The 20,875-nt window shown below is 53.9% G+C and overlaps 1 protein-coding gene across 5 annotated transcripts in view; it reads right to left on the bottom strand.

Annotated features, from left to right (window-relative positions):
- Nucleotides 1–20,875, bottom strand: part of FAM3D (FAM3 metabolism regulating signaling molecule D) — a 39,027-nt gene that overhangs the window by 7,449 nt on the left and 10,703 nt on the right. Inside the window, exons 1-8 of one of the 5 annotated variants that reach the window (XR_011496679.1) lie at nucleotides 16,610–16,750; nucleotides 14,764–14,814; nucleotides 12,843–12,950; nucleotides 9,276–9,296; nucleotides 5,754–5,871; nucleotides 4,378–4,436; nucleotides 1,686–1,869; nucleotides 1,219–1,269 (exon numbers count right to left, since the gene is read on the bottom strand). Coding sequence is in view for 3 of the 5 variants with exons in the window: in XM_014868761.3 (XP_014724247.1) it covers nucleotides 1,219–1,269; nucleotides 4,378–4,436; nucleotides 5,754–5,871; nucleotides 9,276–9,296; nucleotides 12,843–12,950; nucleotides 14,764–14,776 (370 nt within the window). In the remaining 2 variants the exon portion in view is untranslated. Of the gene's footprint in view, nucleotides 1–1,218; nucleotides 1,270–1,685; nucleotides 1,870–4,377; nucleotides 4,437–5,753; nucleotides 5,872–9,275; nucleotides 9,297–12,842; nucleotides 12,951–14,763; nucleotides 14,815–15,487; nucleotides 15,574–16,609; nucleotides 17,059–20,875 lie in introns of those variants that run through there. The other 4 variants (XR_011496680.1, XM_014868761.3, XM_044754658.2 and 1 more) reach the window with 4 other exon arrangements.

Raw genomic sequence — 20,875 nt, 5'->3', positions numbered from 1 at the left:
TGCTCAGTGCCCTGTGATGCCCGATCCCAGAGCTGGCCCTGTGATCTCAGGGACATAGGAGGGAAACTGAGTCGAGCTGGGCTCTGAGAAGGGGGCTGAGCCCAGTTCATCTGTCCTGATGGAAATCAGTCCTTGCAGGGCCCAGACCTCTGCCGTCTGCCAAGGGCTGCCCTACTGAGGTTTCACTCCTTGTTGAGGCACCCATGTCGGAAGGGAGGCTGGGTTGCCATACTGGGGTGGCATACTGGGGCACGGGGTGGCATACTGGGCCCGAGACTGATTCCACTACATTTTGGAAGTTGTCAGGAGTGACAGGTGAGAGTCCCTCTCACCCACTGCTTTGCCAGGCGGCTTGTGGACGAGGGAGGAAGCCGCTGTCTGGGCCTCCTGTCCCGGTAGGTCAGTGCTCTGTTGCTGGGCTGCACTCAGGGCAAGGGGCACAGTGATTTCCTAAGGTATGGCCTTGTGCACAGAGAAGCTCAGAGAGCATGTCTGTGCAGAGAGAGAAGAGAAGACATCTGCAGAAGGGTGCAGAGAGCTTGGAGCCTCAGAGCTGCCCTTTCTGGGCCTCAGGAGGCCTTGTCCTTTCCTTGGGCCCCCTTGTGACCCTGCGGCCTTAAAATAAAATGCTGTTTACACGGTAGAGCAAACTGGGCCATATGCCCTAGTCCTTAGCACTTCAGTGCACATGTGCCTGGCCTCCCACTGCCAGCATCAGCATTTCTATGCTGAAGCTGTTCTCTGGCCTCCAGGTCCTCCTTTGTGCCGTGGGGCAGGCCAGAAGTGTGGGAAGTGCCAAGGAATTAGGGGTGGGAGCACCCAGCTCCCTTGCCTCCTGGGATCTCTCTAAGGCTTGTGTTTGACACTGGCTCCCAAGTTCCAATTGCCCGCAGTGTTCAATGACTTGATAACACACTGTCCTGGTGGCCTTCCTTTCCCTGTCTCCCTTCCCCACTCCCAACTGACATTTCCTCACCTCACCCCCTCCCAAATAAAACAGTGCACTGAATCCTTGTCTCAGGCTCTGCATCTGGGAGAGCCCAATAAGACAGGAGAAAGGAGTTTCAGAAGCAGCAGGACGCCCTTCAACCCCTACTCTGCCTCTTTCTGGTAGTCTCCGTGAAAACAAGAGCCAAGGGCCCCACACCACGATAGCTCCTCTGCCACAGGAAGAAGCTCAGCCCACCCCTCGACCTCAGTGCCAGCAGAGGGGCCTACCTCCAGAGTACATGTCGAAAGAGCTCTCTCTCTGCACTGTCCCCGTGCTTCCTAAGGGAGAAGAGCACAGAACTGTTATTTCCTGTAGCATGGCATTCTGCCTGTCATTTTTTGGAAAATGGCTACTTTGTAGTCTAAGGTGTAAAAATAGACTAATAATGGAATAAAATCAGGTTCTGTAGAAAGCAGGCAGGACTAACGTAGGTGCTGAATAACACTTGGGCTGATCTGAGAGGCACAAGTACATAAAGGTGGGTGGGGGGGAGGGTCTCTGGAATCGAATGGAATCCAACCAATCTGGGTCTGTGCTCTGCCTTGCCACTTCCTAATGCACGACTTAGTATTTGGACCTCAATTTTTGCATCTGTACAATGGACTGCGGGAACTAAAAGAAATGTAAGCATGCGGGATAAATTTTAGCTGCCAAATAGTAATAAAAAAACGACAGTCTTCATCATTTTTCCCACCTAAATAGGAAATCTGCATTTTGAGTCCTCCAACTTTTGAAGGCAAAGGCATTTGTGCCGGGCTGAGCGGTCCTCCGGGTCCCGAGTCCAGTCTTCTGAATTGTGTTTGCGGGTTTTGCAAAGGGTCCAAGTTCCACGTGGAACCGGTGTGCAGGAGCAAAGCCGCAGTTCTCCCGCGCCGCCACTAGATGGGGGTGTTGCAGAGGGGATCGCAGCTCTATTTTCACCGTCGCGCCCCGCCCCCCGTACTGCGGGTTGTGGATTCCTGGCAGGTGGAGACAGCGACCCGGGTAGGAGCAGCTGTCCTGCTGGGTGGGGGCAGGCTCACATTGCAGCCCCTTCCCAATTCTTGCAGCCACTAGGGTCCAAGACCCTTGAGGCATTTCACCTGGAGCCCTTGGAAGGGGTCTGTAAACCCATGACACTGCTCTCATGACGGTGTGCGTTTGCGGATTCTTCTAGAATTAGGGGGAGGAGGTGTAGTCTGAACAGTTTCTCAAAGGAATCTCTGTCCCTCTAAAGGGTTAAGGACCACCAGTCTTTAGCGATCTCTTTGTTGTTCTGGCCTGTTACAGATGAGGACCCTGAGGCTCCGAGCGTGCTCTGTTAGACTTTGCACAGCTGGCATGCAGGACGCGCTGCACACGTGCTCGGAGACATTTCTAGTCTAGGGAGGCCTTTAGTGGAGTGATTAAAGCCTGGAGTCAGCCAGATCCGGGTTCAAATCTAGATGATTCTGTTGGCTGTGTATTCTTGGGCAAGTCCCTTAACCTCTCTGAGCCTCCATTTCTTACCTGGAAAATGGGGATCCTGAGCATGGCTCCTTTCTAACATCATGATAAGGTTAAATGAAATAGCTAGCGCACAATAAATGCTCAATAAATGTTAGCTCTTAGCATTACTGGTCCTTGTTTTTATCTTTGGGCTTTGAGAGGGTGGGGAAGGAGGCCCCAGCGTGAGCCCATCTCATGGGAGAACATTCAGAGGTCTTCTCCGGGGGTGGCTATGTGAAGGAAGATGAAGCCAGCAGGGTGCAGCCACGTCAGCTGCAGCTGGAGCCCTTTGCTGCCCTCCCTGCCAGCGGTGAGTGGAGATTGACAGTCGATGTGGAGTGAGTCTCTGACGGCCTTCTGGGGTCTGGCATGCCCGGAAGAGTGCTCTGAGACCTGTCTGGGCCCCAGCATGCCCTCCCTCCAGGGAGGGGCCACCATCGGAGTGACTCGGCCTTGCTCTCTCCTCAAGACTTCGGAGGAGCCACCGCTTGGCCTCTTGCCCCTCCAGGAGCCTGCTGCTTCCCGGGGCCCCCAGGAAGTTGGCCAGGGCTGCCCTCCATCCCCCTCCATCTGGGCTCCATCTTGGCTCCAGGCCTTGACCTCTCCCCTGACCCAGTGGGATTTCTTGGCAGAGGGGCAATGGCTCCTCTAGGAGCAAGGGGCCAGGTTCCAGTCCTACCCTGTCACTTACTATGTGGTCATGCCACTTGCAAGCTTGACCTTTTCCCTCCTGAGCATCCTTTGTGCCCTTTTCCCATCTGCTGTAACCTTTGTCCCAGGAAGTGGCTCTTCGATTCTTAGATCCAGGGAGATGGCCACTCTTCCCCATCTAAGAGTGGAGGGCAGGGGGTCTTGGCTGGGGCCAGACCACCTGGTCCTTCCTCAGCTCCTGAGTACTCGCTCCCTCCTGAAGCGTGCCCCTGTCTCACGCTTGGCCTGCAGTCGGCCCCCTGGGCACCACCCACTGGAGATGCAGCCTCAGTGAGACTGTGGGCCTCCCCCGGGTCTCCCTGCCTCCAGCCTCCCTACTCCAACCTGGAGGGAGGTTTCTGGATTGCAGGCTGGGCCCTCAGGCCCTGCTCCAAGCCTTTCTGAGGCTCCCTGCCGCCCTCTGCTTCAAGCCCACTCTTCTTAGCAGGACACCGAGCCCCTCACCCTCTGCCCGTGTGGGCCCCCCCAGCCTCGCTGCTCACCACTGTCTGCTTCCGTGTTGCAGCCAGAGAGGCCTGTGTGGGCCCCCAAACCCTTCTCCCCGCTCCTCCCCTCCTTGCACAGTGTAGCCCCTGCCTGGAGGGAGACCCCCCTTTTCTCCTGGCCACTCCCTACTGCTTTCAGGCCTCAGTGGACCATTCCCTCCCTCTGGACGCCTCACCTGACTAGACCCCCACCCCCCGCTCTAGGTCTCGCTCCCAGAGCCGTGCCTCCTTCTCCTCTGTGGATGCTGACCACATTCAATTGCTTGTGAACTTCCTGGACTCTGGGGCCCATCCTTCTAGTTCACAGCAGACCCCCAGCACCCTGTACGGGGCCTGGCCCCCAGCAGCTGCTATTGATATTTGTTGAATGAATGAACGTAGGCATGCTCTCAGTTGGTGGGCCCACACTGTCATTGGTTGTCCCCTGGTTTCATGTGTGTTGGTTTGGGCTGGGGTGGCCTTGAGGATGGGGTCAGGTTTCATAGGAGAAGTATACTCTGCCGGGATAGGTACACGCGGCAGGGGCCTGGCCAGGACTGCAGGCAGGACTGGCTCTGTTAGAACTTCTGTGCCCGCAGGCCAGTCGGGCCTCCTCTCCTGAGCTGCAGGTGACCCTGGGCATGTGGCAGGAGCTGAGCTGATGTTGGCTGAGTGGCTGCCCAGCTCCCTCCCGCTGTGCCTGAGAGCCTGGGGGGGCTGTCTGGGGGAGGACCAGCAACTCACCGTTCACCAGGGCAATGTTCAGCCCTCTGCCCACATTGTTTTTCACAGGACTCATGATCCTGAAGAAGAAGAAGAAGAAAAACAGAATACAACAGCCAGTCCTGAGTGTAGAGTGAACACTGCTTTCGAGATTCTGGAACTCGGAGAGAGCCCACACGAGGCAGAAGCATCAGGAAACCCACGGAATAATCTGGGCCATCTGTTGTCTCCTGGAAACGAGTCGGGGGCTGGATTCTCCGAGGAGTCTCTCCAGGCATGTCTGGACCAGAACAGTCTGTTCAGAGCAGAGGGACAGTCCCTGCCTGGGGCTCTGAGGTGTTGGAGGTAGAGCCAGCCCGCCTCCCCAGGCCACAAGGAAGGCAGAATCTGGAAAGTTGCTGCCATCCTGCGGTGTCTGGGATCCTCACCTGGAGCCCAGTTGTGTTCCTGCCTGCCCAGCATCCGCACCCCCGTCTTCTGGTGTTCCTTGGGAAAACTGACCTCCTCTGTCGCAGGCCAGGTGGTTCTCAGGACTGACCTCTCTCCTAGGCCTGGACAAGCACAGCATCCTGTACCCCTGGCCACAGTGACAGGGCCAGGCATGGTCATGTGACCCAGGCCAGCCAAGGAGACCCAGTCTTGGGACTTTTGCAGGGATAGTTAAGGTAGGAAAGCTTTCTTCCCAGTGAGGTGCTAGACTTGGCTACTCTCTCAACCCAGCTGATGGCCTCCCTCCTTCACCACATAAAGAAGTCCATTATAGGTAGAAAAAACTGAATCTACTGACAGGAAAGCAGAGCTGAAGATGGTGTGAGAGGGAGTCCTGACCACATATTTGAACCTCTGGATTCAGCTGGTCCTGAAGCCCACTCTCTCTGACCTTTTGGGTATGTGAACCAATAAGTTCCCTGTTTTGACTAAGTACGTTGGAGTTAGGTTCAGAATCCTGACTAAAACCCCTGTCTCTGGCTTCTTTTGTAGAATGAACTTGCTGTCCTAGGGCCTTTACTACTCAGAAAGATGGGTACACAGTCCTTGTCCTACACCTGAGTGGAAGTCCTGGCATCTGCTGCATTTGGACTTTGATGCTTGGCTTTGATCTGGAACCTTCCCCACAGGCATCTCCCTTCTAGGAAGCCCAGCAGCTTGGCTCTCAGATGGACCAGAGTTCAAATCCTGGCTCTGTCATTGAATGAGATGATGCCGTAAAGCATTTAGCAAGGTGCTAGCAGGCATGGAGCTGTTAGGATTATTATTATTTGTGACTCACCCACCCCCAGTAAAAGGAAGCGGGTGGACATTGTGGGCTGGTCTCAGGGCCTGCCCCTGCAGCTTCTGAATTTGCGAATGAATGAATGAATGAATGAAATGAAAGAAACGAAGCACAGGAAACTTACAAGTGGTTTTCGAAGCACATGGAAGGGCCCACGACGTTGGCTGCCCCGCTGCTGAGTTTAAATGAAAAGAAGTTTTCCGGGCAGGGCTTGCTGAGGCCACACTTGGTCTTCTCGACCCCTGGGGAAGGAACAGACCAGCCTTGGTGGCAGCAGCTGTGTGTCTGACCACCCCAGAATTCACTTTCGGGCTTCCCTTCACAGCCCCAGCCCCAGCACAGCGCCTGGCTCAACGCAGGCCCTCCCTCAACCCGGTAAATTCATGTGGAGTCATGGGTAGGGAGTGGTTAGTAACCAGAGTCACTGTGATTAAGGGATTCTCTTGAGAACCTTTCTCTTGGGCCACAGCAGCCTTGTGAGGTCCTGGAGGCGCCTGTTGACAACCTCCTGGGGCCCCAGCATGGTGGGAAGAGCGCCTCCTGCCAGCCGGGTTCCCTTGGGGCAAGTCTTCAGTCTCCTTGTACCTCAACTTCCTCATCTGTGAAATGGGACAACTATGGTGCCTTCCCCACAGGGTTCTTGTGAAGAATAAATGAGCACAGGTTAACGCAGTATGAATGGCTATGCTTCTTATTCATTCATTCACTGAGCACCTCCTATGGGCTCATTCCTGGGACACAACAGGAATAGGCAGGCGCTCCGGCCCTCCCCCTTGGTGCTTAGAACCCGCTGAGGACTCAGCATGTGGCACCTCTGATTATTGTGGCTGCCATTAAGACCCGTGTCCCCTCCACGTGGCCCTCCTGGGGCAGACCCAGGAGGCCTGTGAACAGCGTAACATGGAGGCAGGACCCCAAACTCAGCTGCTGAGCCACTCAGCCCTCAGCGGGCTCCTTGCAGGCTGGGACATCACTGCCTTTCACCCTGGCAGGTTCTAATTTATATTAATGTGTGTGTGTGTTTTTTTTTTACCACCACCTGACAGTTTGGAAGGTACCATGAGGAAGGGTTGGGTAAACATGGAATTAGAGAAAGTTCACCTGCAAAGGGGAAGTGGTGACTGGGCAGCCTCTTTGTCCTCCAGCCCCTGTGCCTGGCGTCTGGCTGAGCCATGTGGTGTGAGCTTGGGGCAAGCCCGCAGGCGTCCTAGGAGAAGCTCGCACGTGCCCGGGCTTGCTGGGTGCTGGCCACTGTGGCGAGCACTTTGTATTTATTATCTTGTTAAATTGTCCCAATAACTCCTGTGCCTGCACACAGTAGGCACTCAATAAATGTTCACTGAATGAGCACATAAGAGCATTTGGGCGGGCTCAGTGGAAGGCCTCTCCTAGGCTCTCTGACAGCCCCCGAAGTTTCAGTACACCCACCTGATGGGTGTAACCAGAGCTGCAACCAGGACGTTATCACCAGAGAGTGAGGGCCAGGAGTGGAGACCCCCACAAGGAGCTGTTCAGGAGAGAGTGGGTGTCCAGGCCTGTGGCTCAGGAGAGAGAGGGCTGGAGAAGTGAGCCCAACTCCCGTTTCCCACCCCCAGGACAGGACCCTTCACAGAGGGGCCCAGCCCCTGCCGGCAGGTCTGACTGAGGAGGGATGCTGGGGAGGGGTCCTCTTCTCCCATGAGCTTTGGGGCCGCACCTCTGGCCACCAGCCCCCTCACAGAGAGGCCGGCTTCCTCTTGAGGCTAGAGGTTCTCACCTATGCTGGAGGGATTGCTCCAGCCTTGGGGACCACCCTGGAGTTTGCCCAGAGCCTACTCAGCTGCACCTAAGTCTAATAAAGTCGATGTCAACAGGCCGGCTTAAGCAGGCTTTTCTGGAATTGATTTTCTGACCATCCAGCCTTCACTGCTGGTCAAGCTGCCGGATGAAGGGGATGACGCCCAGGAGTCTCAGCCACTGGGAGGCAGGGGATTTGCTCTCTGGTTCTGGCTCAGACGCTGCCTCCACCAGCTGCCCGACCCCTCCAGAAACCCCTCGCACTGATGCTCAGGGCGTGGAGCTGAGCCCTGGAGGGGGTGCAGCCAGGAAACTGGGGCTAATCTCTCATGTGACTTGCCAGAAATCTCTCCCTTTAGCTTTGCCAACTGTAAAACGAGAGAGTTTGTCCAGATCAGGGTTGTCAAATAGGTTTCCTCTTAAATGTCAATGGATCTACTGTTAAATGTTTAATGATAAAGCTCTTGAGGTTACCCGTGGCTTAGAGGGCAAGAGTGCTGGGATTGATTGGTGATGTCTACCGTGGGAGAGGGCAGGGTGGAAGGCAGCGTGTGTGCTTCGATTTGCCATCCCCCCAGCACATGATGTCTGAGTGTTTGTTCAGCACCAAGATGCTGTGACACTCTGTGTCTACTTCAGAATCTGACTCAGGAGGCTCCTGGGAGATGTGGCTGAAAGTGTGGTGTGAATGATTTGTGTTGATTCATTCTTTGCTTTGCAGGCTTCGCTCTCTGTGACCCAAAGGGCACTGGGGCTCCCACACCCTTCTCAGTCAGGTACAAGTCCGTTCCTGGAGCTGCATCCCTCTGTAGTCACCCCCATCTTGGGGTGGGAGGGGAGGACCTGGAGGTGCTGCCTCTTGCAAAGAGGTGTTGAGAGGGGGGCCCTGGACTAGACGGAGGTTGACTCCCAGTCCACCACTTACAGCTACGTTGCCTTGGCCAAGAATTTCACTCTCTGAGCCTGTTTCCTCATCTATAGGATAGGATAATTATGGCACTACATAGGGCTGTGGTGAGGAGCGCGTGAGATGCCTGTGAGGTTCTGAATACGGTGTCTGGCACACCATCAGCACTCCATCATTGTTAGTCTCATCACCATCACAGCTGTCCCTCCTCCCACCTTCTCTGCACCTCGGGAGCTGTGTTCAGACGTCCACAGTGTCCAGCATTCGAGGCCCTCAGTATTCCTGCCCTCCCAGTGCTCTCTCCACTCCTCACACTCGCATCCCTGACTTTGCAGCCAAGGTGTGACTGGAGCCCCAGAATTCCCGCCTCTAGGCCTTTGTGTAGGCTGTTCCCCCCTCTACAAGGCACAGCTGACAAGCCACCCCCTCCCTGATGCCTCCCCTGACCCCATCCCGCTGGAAGGTGGTGCCCCTCCTGAAGCCCGGAGTGCTTTGCCCTACCTCTCTCGGCACATTTGGCACTTCTGCCCCAACAATCAGCACCCCCTTGTTTTTGTTCCCAGGGGCCCCTGTAGTGCCCAACATGGCCCCTGGTACTTTGGAGCAGAAACCATGAGCTGAGTCTGGGGTCATTGCAGTGACAATAAGCAGCCCGGAGGGGAGTCAGAGAGGGGAGGTGGAGTGCAGGGCTGGGTGCTGTGATGGGGAGGCAGGGCTGGGGCACCGTCCACCTGAGTGGGGAATGGGGAAGGGGGTCGGTGGAGCTGTCCTTATCAGGCTGAATGGCTGAGAGGAGGCCACCCCGGCCACAGGGCTTGGGGGCTTCAGAAGGCACCACTGGGCCATGGGAGGAGAGCGCCAGGCAGACTCTGGAAACTGAGATTTTTCTAGAACCTGCAGGGCGGGAGTAGAGACCTTGGGACATCTCACCCTAAGGCAGAGGTGGGCTGGGGAGATACTCACGGGTCTCTCTGGGGACTGAACCTGCGGGAGAGAAGACAGATTCATGTTAGAGAGAAAGTGATCTGGGCCCCGGCTGCAGGAGGGAGGCTGGGGCTGGGGGCTAGGGAGTGGGGATTGGGAAGAAGGGACTTTAGAATGGCAGTGGCCTGGCCAAGCAGAGTCCCCCTCCAGTGGAGGGTGTTGAAATGAGCTACAAGTCTCATCTCATCTGGGAGTCCTTCCTCACTTGCTGCTGTGACTCCTTCACACACACACACACACACACACACACACACACTTTTGTACATACCCGCACAGGCATATACATGCACACAGCCACATGGAGCACACTTACACACATGCACACTCATGTGCACACTCATGCACTCATGCACACACGGATGCAGACATACCTGACTCTCTCATGGTTAAAAAGAAGCAGGGCTCTGTTGAGAGACCCACTGCAGTCTGAGCCTCGACTCCTGGCCGTGTGGCCATGTGTGGGCTTTAACCTCCTGGAGCCTCCGTTTCCTTGGCTGTGCGGTGGAGGCCATCATACCCACCCTCTCAGGCTGTGGAGAAGATCCTGTGAGGTCAGTCTGGAAGGGCCCAGCCCAGCGCCTGGTGCCCTGGCCCCGGGGAAGGGGAGGACTGTGCGGCTGTTGTTCAGTCATGTTGGAGGGTCCCTGTCCTGACTCACTGAGGTGCTGGCCACTGCCACTGGGCTTTAGGGCCCTCAGTCACTTCCTGGCATCCTATTTACACTGTGTCCTGGTTGTTTCTGTGGTTCTATGTCAGGTCTCCCACCATACTGGCAGTAAGTGCTAGAGGACAGGGCTCCCAGAGACCATAGAAATGCCAGGGGGGGAATTCTCCTTTTTAGGGGGACTCTGCACACTGATGCACTTCCATTTGGTTCTTAGGGGGTGTCCATTCTAAGGTGCCTCTACTCTCTGCCTGCGAGGCCCCAGGAGTATCAGGTGATCCAGGCTGGGCCAGTCATAATATGACATTCCTCTGGAGACAGAGCCCTATCCCTAGGCTGACATATGGCCCTGGGAGAGAGAGAAGTGCCTTTTTCAGCTAAGCTGGAAGATGAGCATCTGGAGAGCTGGTAGGCATCATACCTGCCTTGGAGAGAAAGCTGTCCATTGAATGAAGTGAAACAGCAACAACCAGAGCCCAGAGACATAGAGAGACACATTCTGGGGACTTTGTGGGGGCCCCTAGATCCAGCCATATCTGAAGCCTGATTCCCAATTACATGACTCAAGACATCCTATTGTGTTTAAACCGGTTAAGAGTTTGGTTTGTCACTCCCATCTGGACGAGCCCTGCCTAATTTGCCAGGTAAATCAGGAGTTCTTAATCTCCTGATTTCTGTGACATGGACCCCTTTGGTAGTTTGGAAAAGTCTGTGAACTCCCTTTAGAATAAACTTATTCCTGCTTTTCTTGAGACACTTAGAACTTCCTATTCTACCAGAGTGCATGTTATTAAGTGCATAAAATAAAATAGATTAGATTATAAAGGAATCCAATGTATATATTATATATATATATATATATATTACATATATCAATATAATAATAAAAACAAAAAATAAATTTGCACTATCATAATAGACGTGATTCTATATTAATGCATTAAATAATAAGGCAGGGGTGTGTGCAACCAGGTTAGGACCCTCACACGTAAAGGAACGGTCCCCTTTGTAAGGCTGCTGGTTTCGGATGTCCACTTTTCCCACCGGTTACTTTTCCCACTACTGTAAGCATTTCTTGAAACTCTGGATCCCGTTAATGCACTTTCATTTTTGTATATGCTGTTATTAAGTCTGTTTGTCTGCCCGACTCAGACCATGAGCTGGGGCCACGTGTTCCTTATTTTGGGGTCCCTGGGACCTAACACAGCATAGTCGCTCAATGAGTGTAGGTTGGAAGTATTGATTTGTCAGACGGCAGGGAGTTGAGTTCTGAGAGGGAAACAACTTCTGGGGTTTCCTTTCGAACACTGTCCCCTCTCTCACCTCAGGCTGGGGCTTTCCACTCTGGAGGACAGTCCTGAGCTCCACTCCTGTCCGAGCCTCCTGCACTGATCTGGGTCCATCTCCTCCAAGGCCACCAGCCCAGCCACGCCACTCTCTATCTATAAAAAAAGTGCCCTAGGGCTGGGGATATGGTGGTCACCTTGCATCTGTATCAGTCGTCTTGACACGGGTGTGGGCCAAGCTTGACAAGAAGTGGATGAGGTAAGGGGTCTCTGAGACTCCACTGGGGGGAGTTTGTGTTAAAGACGGGGTGACTGGCTTCTTGCTGCTGTAAAGCTGTGAGCTGGTCTGGGCCACTACAGGTTATTGTGTTTGACTATGTCAGTGGAAGTGGTTCTTTGAATTCAAGGAGGAGAAATTCAAAGGTATGAATTCCTCCCCTTCCTCGCCTTCCTTTGAAAGGAGTTGGATCTGGGAGTCTTGAGTTTCCATTCCTGTTGACATCTACAAGAGGAATTTGGCAAATTTCTTAATCCCCCTGAGCTTCTCTTTTCTCAGACTACACATAAAACCATACCATGAGGTCATATGTGAGTCCACTCCACAGCCATACTGTGGACCACCCGATAGGCATTTGTGCAGATTAAATGAGACTGTGTATGTAAGCAACTAGCATCCACTACCCATCTATCCAACCATATATCCATCATCCACCCATCCATCATCCATCCATTCATCCATCTACTCATCCATCCATCATCCATCCTCCTTCCACCCACCTATCCATTTATCCATCATCCATGTACTCATCCACCTATCTGCTCATCCATTATCCATCCATCCATCATCTATTCATCCATCTATCCACCCATCCATCCATTTTTCTTTCATTTATCAAATGTTTACTGAGCATCTGCTCTGCACCAGGTGCTAGAAAGATGGATGTATGCAAGATAAAATCCTTGCCTTCAGGAAGTTCACATTCTAAGGGGTGGAAGTAGGCAACAAATAAGTAAACAGATAAGTAAACAACATAATGATGGATGATGATGATGCTCTAAAGGAAACAGGCTGACATGAGAGAAGCTGAAGTAGGCGTGGCTATATCTGGGGTGCTCAGGGAAGGCCTCTCTGAGGAGGTAACATCTGAGCAGAGACCTGAAGGCTGAGAAGGAGCTGACCACAAGGAGATCTGCACGAAGAGGTACCAGGCAGAGGGAACAGCAAGTGCAAGTGGAAGTCACTCAACGCACACACAGTTTTCTCTTTCTTTCCTTCCTCCTATCCTTGTTTCCTCCCTCCATCCTTCCTTCTTTCTTCCCTTCCTTCTTGGGGTCACATTTTCAAAATGGCCCTTGATGCAGGCACATGTTTTGGCTAAGGCCTTAGAAGGCTTCTCTGACCCCATAGGGTCTAGCCTTCCTGACAGCCTAGGGGTTTCCTCTCTGTCCCCCCACCCGCAATGGCTGGGGTTCCAAAGGCCCCACATCCTGCCATGCCTGGCCATCTCCTGGGTCACCCAGGGATGGAGAATGGAATAGATCCTAGGTCCCTAGCCCTGGTTCACAGGCCCCGCCCCAGCAGTGAGCCCCACTCACCCATCCAACGGGGCAGACGGATGGTTTTCATGTTGAAGCCATTATAGCTGCGAATAAAGACCCATGTGGTGACCAGGGCAAAGATGAGGGCCACGAGGCGAAACAGACCTGCAGACAAAGAGACACTGCCGTGAGACCACAGCACCAGATCACAACGTGGGGCCATGTGGCAAGACTGCATGAGTCCTTACCGAATGCCCACAGGGAGACCACGTCATGAGACCCCACACTGTAGGTCCAGATCATGTCCGCACCGTGGAGCAGCCCATGGGCCCATGTGGCAAGACCAGTGTGAATCCATGTGATGATCAAATGGTGAGATCATGCTGCAAGACTACATGGCAACATTCCCCAAAGCGGGGCCACTAGGAGAGAAAGGCAGACATGCACCTTCCTGGGCTCCGCTTATCCTTCCAGAGAGAGACTCTCTAGGGAGGAGGCCTGGAATCCGCACTTTTATCCAGCGCCCTGAGGTGAGGCCTGAGAATTGCGGCAGGAAAGCAGGAGGTCGGCTCTGTGCAGTGTCCTGGGAGGTGAGCCCTGGCGCAGGAGTCAGGAAGTCTGGTCCAGCGCTCAGGGCAGCCAGCCGCCTCTGTGCAGCCTCGGGCAGGAGCTCGGCCTCTCTGAGCAGGAGTCCCTCAGCCACAGATTGGACATGACAATGCCTTTGCTACTGAGCCCACGGCTTGTTGTCACCAGTAGGCAGTCCCCAGGGTGGCCTGGGGCGTAGGGTTGGTCCCCCACATTTTCCATCAACTCCTCCTGAAAGCCACCACAAATAGCCACACAATGCTTTCTGAAGGGACACACACTGGCCTTACTGATGCAGACTCCCCGCCTCACAGCCAGGTTGCTTCCCGATCCCCTCGCCCGTCACTGGGGAGCAACCCCACACATGGGACAGACAATCCAGAGCTATCCTGATCCATTCCCTTCCCTCACTCTTCCATGAGGGCCAGAAGCAGGCTCCACTACACCTCTGAGTTCAAGGACACTGGTGGCCCTGCTGCCTTCAGAATCAAATCCAACCGCCAGGTCAAGTTACCCCACTCCTTGCCTGACCTCCCTCTTGGCATCATCTTTGCTCCTCAGCCCTGAATTCAGCTCTGTGGCCTCCCGCTGGTCTCAAGCTACTTGGCATGGGGGAGAAGGCCACTGGGTCCTGTAGGGTGGGGCTCAGGTCTGGGGGTCCCTCATCTTCTAGGGCACAGTGTGGCTGTAGGCACCCAGAATTCCTCCTGGGGAGCAGCTCACATTACACTGCACTCACTTTGTGCTGGGCACTGTGCAAACAGCATTTACATACATTACCTCAGTTCATCCTCACAGGAAGCCTCTGCATGGGATGTGATTGATTATCCCCATTTTACAGATGGGGAGACTGAAGCTCGGAGAGGTGGTCACTTAGCTAGTAAGTGACAGAGGTGGGATTTGAATCCGGGGAAGTAAGCCGACTCTAAAACTTGTGCTCTGAACTCCCTCACAGCTGTTTGGGAATATAAGGAATTGTGCCAATTTCCTGTTCGGTGCCTCAGTTTCCCCATCTGTACAAAGGGGATATGGCATGAGGGTGTGGACTAGAAGGCAAAGGCCCCTCCTTGGGCCCAGCCCTATGGTGTGAGGATTCTAGAATAGCCCTTCTTGAGGCAAATATTTTGTCCCCAATTTCCAACCAGGGTCAGGTGTTTCCAGCCAAGTAGGGCTACTGTGCCCGTTCCTCCAGCCCTTTAGCCCAGAGGCAGGAGGTCGCCTCTTACACTCCTCCAGGCTCGCCCTGGAATTCTGGCCTGACCATCTGAGAACAGATACAGCCACACCACCTCTGAGTCCAGGATGGGCAGACACTGCTGACAGAAAAATGATTCCCAAACCAATTTCAGACCTCACCCTTGAGCCTTAGAATCCTCAGAGCTGGCCCTACCTGACACTCTCATCCTGTCCAGGTGAGGAGCAGCTTAGGGTCAGCGTTAGCCTGTGGAGAGAAGAAAATGGAATTGGAAATGGGCACCTGGGGTCTGAAAATGAGCAAGACTGGAGATTAGGGGCGGGTGCCCCTAACTGAGGAGTTCACAGTCCTTTCAGCTTGGCTCCTCACCGTCACATCCTCCACCTCGCCTTCACTTTTGCCCCTGGAATTTTATATTCAACTTAACATGTATTTTATTGAGTGCAGAGATTATGAAGTAGAGGGAGGTGCAGTCTGCCAGCCACTGTCTCTTGCAGGGTTGACTTATTCACTCATCCATCCACCCACCCACCCATTCATCCACCCATCCATCCATCCATCCACACATCCATCCATCCACCCACCCACCCATTCATCCACCCATGTATCCACCCACCCACCCATTCATCCACCCATCCATCTATCCATCCATCCACCCACCCACCCACACATCCATCCAGCCATCCATCCATCCTTCTATCCATCACCAGCTGGGAAACATTGAGCTAGCTAGCCCCAATGAGACCATCAGGGAGGAGAAGCTCAAGTGATCTTTGCTAAGGTACTCAGGACTTGCATATTACAGGTGAATTTGTGCCGGCGCGGTTTGTGCATTTTCTCCTTTAATCCTCACAACTCCCCATTTTAGGGGTAGTAAACTCGGAGTCACCATGGCTAAGCCCAGGGTTATTCAACTTACAAGAGTCAGAGTCAGAATTTGGACATAGGTCTCTGGCTGCCCAGTCCCCACAGGCTCCCGCTGCCAGTGCTTTTTGTCTCAGAGGAGAGTGGAAACTGGAGTTTCCTCTCCTCTTGAGTCCTGGGCAGGGGTGGAGTCATCCTCAGCCCCACCTCTCACCTGTACCACTCCCTGCGGCTGTGCAGTTACCAGAGATTTGTCAGCTTTGAAAACCCCCAGGAGGTCTCTGGAGACTCGGGGGAGGGGAGGCCAGGGCTGGCGGTAACTGTTCCAGGTCTCAGACTCCCCACTGCCAGCCAGAGGGTCTCCCACCACTCCTCTTGCCCCCTCCCGACCCCAGAATTTTCTTTATCCTAAGAATCCATCTCAACAGACATGGTGTGGAAAGCCCAACTGCCAAGGACTCAGCTATGAGACGGGAGATGGACAACGCCCGGCACTGAGGTGGTCGGGCTGGGTCAGTTCTTGATGCCTGAGCAACAGCAACAGCTAGTGCAAATCCACGTCTCCTTCTGAGAGTTATAAAAACCCTCCCCCGAGCCTGGCCCTACCCCTCTTCCTTCTGGGAAGGAAAGGGAGGCCTTCCAGGTGAGAAAGCTGAGCGTTGCCTGGCCCCACCCACAGAAATTTTGTAGAACTTTAACTTCGTGAAGGTCAAATTACCAACCTTTTCCTTTTTTTTAGATACAAAAATATATTATGCTTTTGAATGTTCTTGGGGTGTGATCTATAGCTGGATGAGGCTCGAAGGACATTCTGTGGGGTCCCCCATGTGTGGAGGACCCAGGAGAGCTGGGGGCTGGGCAGGATGGAAGAACAAGGACAGGGTCACATAGGTAGGGATAGAAAGACAAACAGTCATGGATTTTTGCAGAGAGAGTGCACAGAGAGATAGCTAGAGAGAAAAGGCAAGGACAGGAGGAGAGGGGGATGGCAGAGAGAGAGAGACAGAAGGAGAGAGAGAACAAGATAGAGCCGTGAGAGAGGGACAGAGGACAGAATGGAGAGAAAGAACAAATGCTCGTGACATGCACACACTCAGGTTCAGACGGAGAGAGAGACCGTGACATTCAGAGAGAGAGAAGAGAGAGAGGACAAAGAGAAGGGGTGGGTGGCACATACCTGGGCAGGGGGCTAGCCTCTCGCTGTCATGTCCATGCCAAGCAGGGCCTCTGGCTTCAGGGCAGGGATTGGGCAGGGGCAGGGGTGGCGAGGGCTCTGCCACCTGATGTCCCTCCTGGCTGAGTCCCCGACTACCCCCTCAGCACCTGCAGGGCTCCCTGCTCTCCTGAGTCCCCAACTGGTTCACCCTGGCAACCCGTGAGTGCTCTGGAGCTGGAGCCCAGGACTGGCCTGCTGGGGTGGAGGGAGGGAGACAGGTGCCTGGGCCAGCTAGGCAGGGTGGGGCAAGAATTTCCTCCGCAGTCACCCAAACCTGAAATAGTTTCTTTCCTCTTTGTTCCTTCTGGGATTGTCGCAACCAGTTAATCAGGTTATGAAGCTGTAGGGCAAAGGCCTGGGGAGAAAGGTCCCACTGTCCTGCATGCAGACCTGGGCGCCCAGGCATGGATGCAGGGGCCTCAGGGTAGTATGTGCTCAGAAGATAGGTGGCATGGGAGAGTGGAGGATGGGAAGTAGGGACGGAGTGTGGGGGTAGGGAGAAGGAAGGCACAAATTGCTGACAACTGGCCGATTCGTCCCTGTCCGGAGAGCCCATTGTCTACCTTTACCGTCCTTGAGTCTCTCTCTTTGTCCTGCTTCTCCCCCTGGGCCCCTTCTGATTTCCCGCTGCAGGTCTGGCCATGTGCAGAAGCCCCAAGCCAGCTCTTTTCTTCCACGGCAGGCCTTATCTCCAGCAGGCCCAGTGCAGTGCTGAGCACTGAGAAAGTGCTCGATGATTATCTGGGGACTGGATGAATTGGATTCTTGCATAGTCCTTGAAGGTTAGGATGATTAAACCACCAGATAGAGAAGGAAGCTGAAGTTCAGAGAGGGCAAGTGACTTGTCTAAGGCAACACAGCTGATTGTGAATTTCATTCCTGAAGCATTCTCTGAGCCCTCATGGGAAGGCAGGCTGCGCACTAGGGATGGGGGATATAACTGTGAGCAAGACATACTCTGGAGCATTCGGAGGCTTTTGCATTTCTAGTCCCTCTGTCTGGACACTGTTCCTCTGCCTCTTTGCCTGGAACATTCCTACTCATCCTTTAGGTCTCAGTATAGAAGTCACTTCCTCTGGGAAGTCTTCCCTGATCCTCCAAGTCAAGGTTAAACGCCCACCTGTGGTCCTGGATGGGGGGCCATTTCTCATGGCACTTCACCCTGTCAAAAGGGGCTGGCCAATCAGAGCCCTGTGATTTCCTTGTAATTGGTCCAGGAGGGAGTGTGTGACCCAAGCAGGGCCAATCAGAGTTTTCCTGGGATAGATCTATGGAAACTGGGGAGAGGGAAGCTCTTTTCTCCTCGGGGATGCTGAGTCAGATGTCTGCAAGCCTGGGCTGCTGGAGTCCTCTTCTCAACCACTACAACGCATCACCTCCTGTGGGGGCTGAGTCCTGCCAGAAGATGCAGACGCAAGTGCTGAGCAGTGGGAGCCGTGCATGTGGTCTTGGTCTTGAAAGAATCAGGCAGTAAAAAGTCTGTGATGTCAGGAAAGAGGATGGACTTTGGGATCAGACAGACCTGGGTCTGTCGTTTACTAGTTGTGCGTTTTGGGGACGTACTTTTCTGCGCCTGGGCTTCCTCCTTCGTAAAGTAAGAGTGATGCTATCTACCTGCCCTGAAAGGGGAGTTGGGCTGGGAGGACACCTGTCTAGCAGGGGTTTGCTGCCCTGGTACCACTGCTCCATCCTCTCCCTGTTGGCAGTTCCCACTCACCCTGCTGCATCCTGCTAGCGCACCTCCACGGCAGGATTCCTACACGGATGTTTGTTCTTTCTGTGGAACCAAAATGCCATCAAAGCGTCTCTCTACCAGGGCTCTACAGGAGCTGGAAGGTCAGCTTATTCCTGTTTCCTGGAGCTCTCTGTACACAGGTGCTTTTCAGCTCAACCATGACCTGTCCCAGAGCCAAGACAAATGGAGAAAGGGTTACTCTCTCTCTCCAGGTTGGGAGGGTAGGGGAGAGCACCTTGATGGGGAAATAAGTGGGTATTTCCCCTGCTTAAATCTGGTCTGTTGTCCCTATTGCTCTCAGGATAAAGGCCACAGTATATCACGTGCCTTATAAGGTCTTGCATGATTTGACCCCTGACGTGAGATTGACCTTGCCAAACTCATCATAGGCTGTCCGTACTTCACACACTTCTCCAGGCCTCAGAACCACCCTGAATGAGGCTCTCTCCCTCTCCAGCTTTGCACATGCTGTCCTCTCTACTTGGGCTGTCCTTCCCTGCCCTGTCCACTTGGACGACGCTTCCTTGGCCTCAGCTCCTTACCCAAGCAGCCCTTTGTTGTTGGAAGGACAGAGCTCAGAAGTTGTTTCCTAGCTCATCAAAGGGATCCGGGCTCAGCCAACAGTCACCTCTGAATCAGCCTTGAGTTACAGGTAGAATGGCATCTGAGCTCTGTGGACATGCTCTGCCTGCTCCCTGACAGAGGCATTAGCCACAGGTTCAACTTTGCTATCTGTTCAGTGGGTCAGTTCTGAGGGTGTGTGAACTTGAGGCCAGATGTGGAGCTGGGGAAATCAGGCTGATGTTAGCACCAGCTATGCCTTTCTGACTGCCCTCTGTTAGCTTTAGTCCTTCAGCTTTGCCAGCACCTACTGGCAATCAGCTCCCTCCTCTCTGCCCAGAGCCACACCGCGAATTACTACTCAGGATCCAGAGCCTGGGACTCCACAAAGCAGGAAAACCCCATCAGACACCCCTGGGAGAAGATGGCAAACTCATGGCATGCGTTCTGCCTCTTGGTCCTCTGGTGCCCACGGCAGACATCAACAACCGATCAGGAACCTAGCCTCAGAACCACAGAGCACTGAGGCAGAAGAAATCTATTTCTACTCCTATCTTAGAGGTTTCCTGAAGAAGAAACTAGCAGACGCTCACTATTCCTTATGCCCTTAGTGGTCTATCACGAGAACCTGTGACACCCCACTTGAGGGCTTTCTCTTGGCCAGGAACCGCCCTCAGCCAGTGTGGTTGCGAGTTTGAGGATAATACCCTAGCTTTCTCATCCCTAGGTGGGTTTTATGGGTTGAATTGTGTTCCCCCAATTTCATACGTTGAAGTCCTAACTCCCTCAGTACCTCCGAACGTGACCTTATTTGGAAATGGGTTGCAGATGTAATTAGTTAAGATGAGGTCGGTAGGGGGTCCCCTAAGCCAACATGACTGATGTCCTTTGAAAAAGGGGAAATTCAGACGCAGAGACTCGCACAGAGAGAACGCTGTGGCAAGACTGGAGTTACGCTGCCACCAGCCATGGAGCCACCAGAAGCGAGTAGGGGAGGCTCCTTGCCTAGCACCTTCAGAGGGACCGTGGCCCTGCCGACGCCTGACCTCAGACTTCCGGCCTCCAGAACCGTGAGACAATATGCTTCTGCTGTTCAGGCCGCCCAGTTGTGGTGCTCAGCCCGGGCAGCCTGAGCGGATGAATACAGTGGGGCAGATTTGAGATGTGACCTGCTCCATGCCCAGAGTCCCACGGTGGCATCGGGCCTCAGTTGCCCACAGTAACCTGTTGGGTACCACACCCTTTCTAGCATCCTTCCCTTCCTGGTCTCACTTCCCCACTCCCCTGCCAGTGCCATCTGGGGTCACTTCCCAGAAAAACTACTTTCCCTAGTATCTTTTGCTTAGGGTCTACCTATGAAGAAACGAGCTCAAAACAGCAGAAAATCCATCTGTCCTTCCCTCCCCTTGGGCTTCCCGGTCCTGGGCCCCCTGTCTTCCCACAGCACCACCCTTCTCCCTACTTTGGACCAAGGGCTCTCCCAAAGAAAGGGCCTAGCCTGGGGCAGGGGTCTCTTCTTCCCTCCCAAGCCCACCCAGGGCCTTCCTGCCTGGGAAATCCCTCACCTTCCTGTTACCTTTGCCCTGGGGTGACAACCTGTGTCATCCCACCCTCAGGAGGGCGAGCCACCTCCACATCTTCCCAGGAGCGTGTTTTTCTGACTTTTCTTCTTGTCTTAACCCCAAGCCCTGGGGAACCCCTCCCTGCAGCTCTCTCAGGAGAGAAGGACCAGACTGTTTTCTTGGTGAGCTCTTGAGTAAGACTTGCTTTAGCTAAAATAAAATCAGCTACCATTTATTGAGTGCTTACTGTGTATCCGGAAGCAGGCTGAGACTTTACACATATATCCTGCCAAATCCCCATAGCAACCCTATGAGTTGGACACACCGGTATCTCCGATTTTTAGAGGAGGAAGCTGAGGCTTGAAGAGA

Source organism: Equus asinus, chromosome 21 (assembly GCF_041296235.1).
Source record: "Equus asinus isolate D_3611 breed Donkey chromosome 21, EquAss-T2T_v2, whole genome shotgun sequence".
NCBI lineage: Eukaryota > Metazoa > Chordata > Mammalia > Perissodactyla > Equidae > Equus > Equus asinus.
Note: the sequence above shows the minus strand (reverse complement) of the source record. Positions and strands in the feature narration are given on the sequence as shown.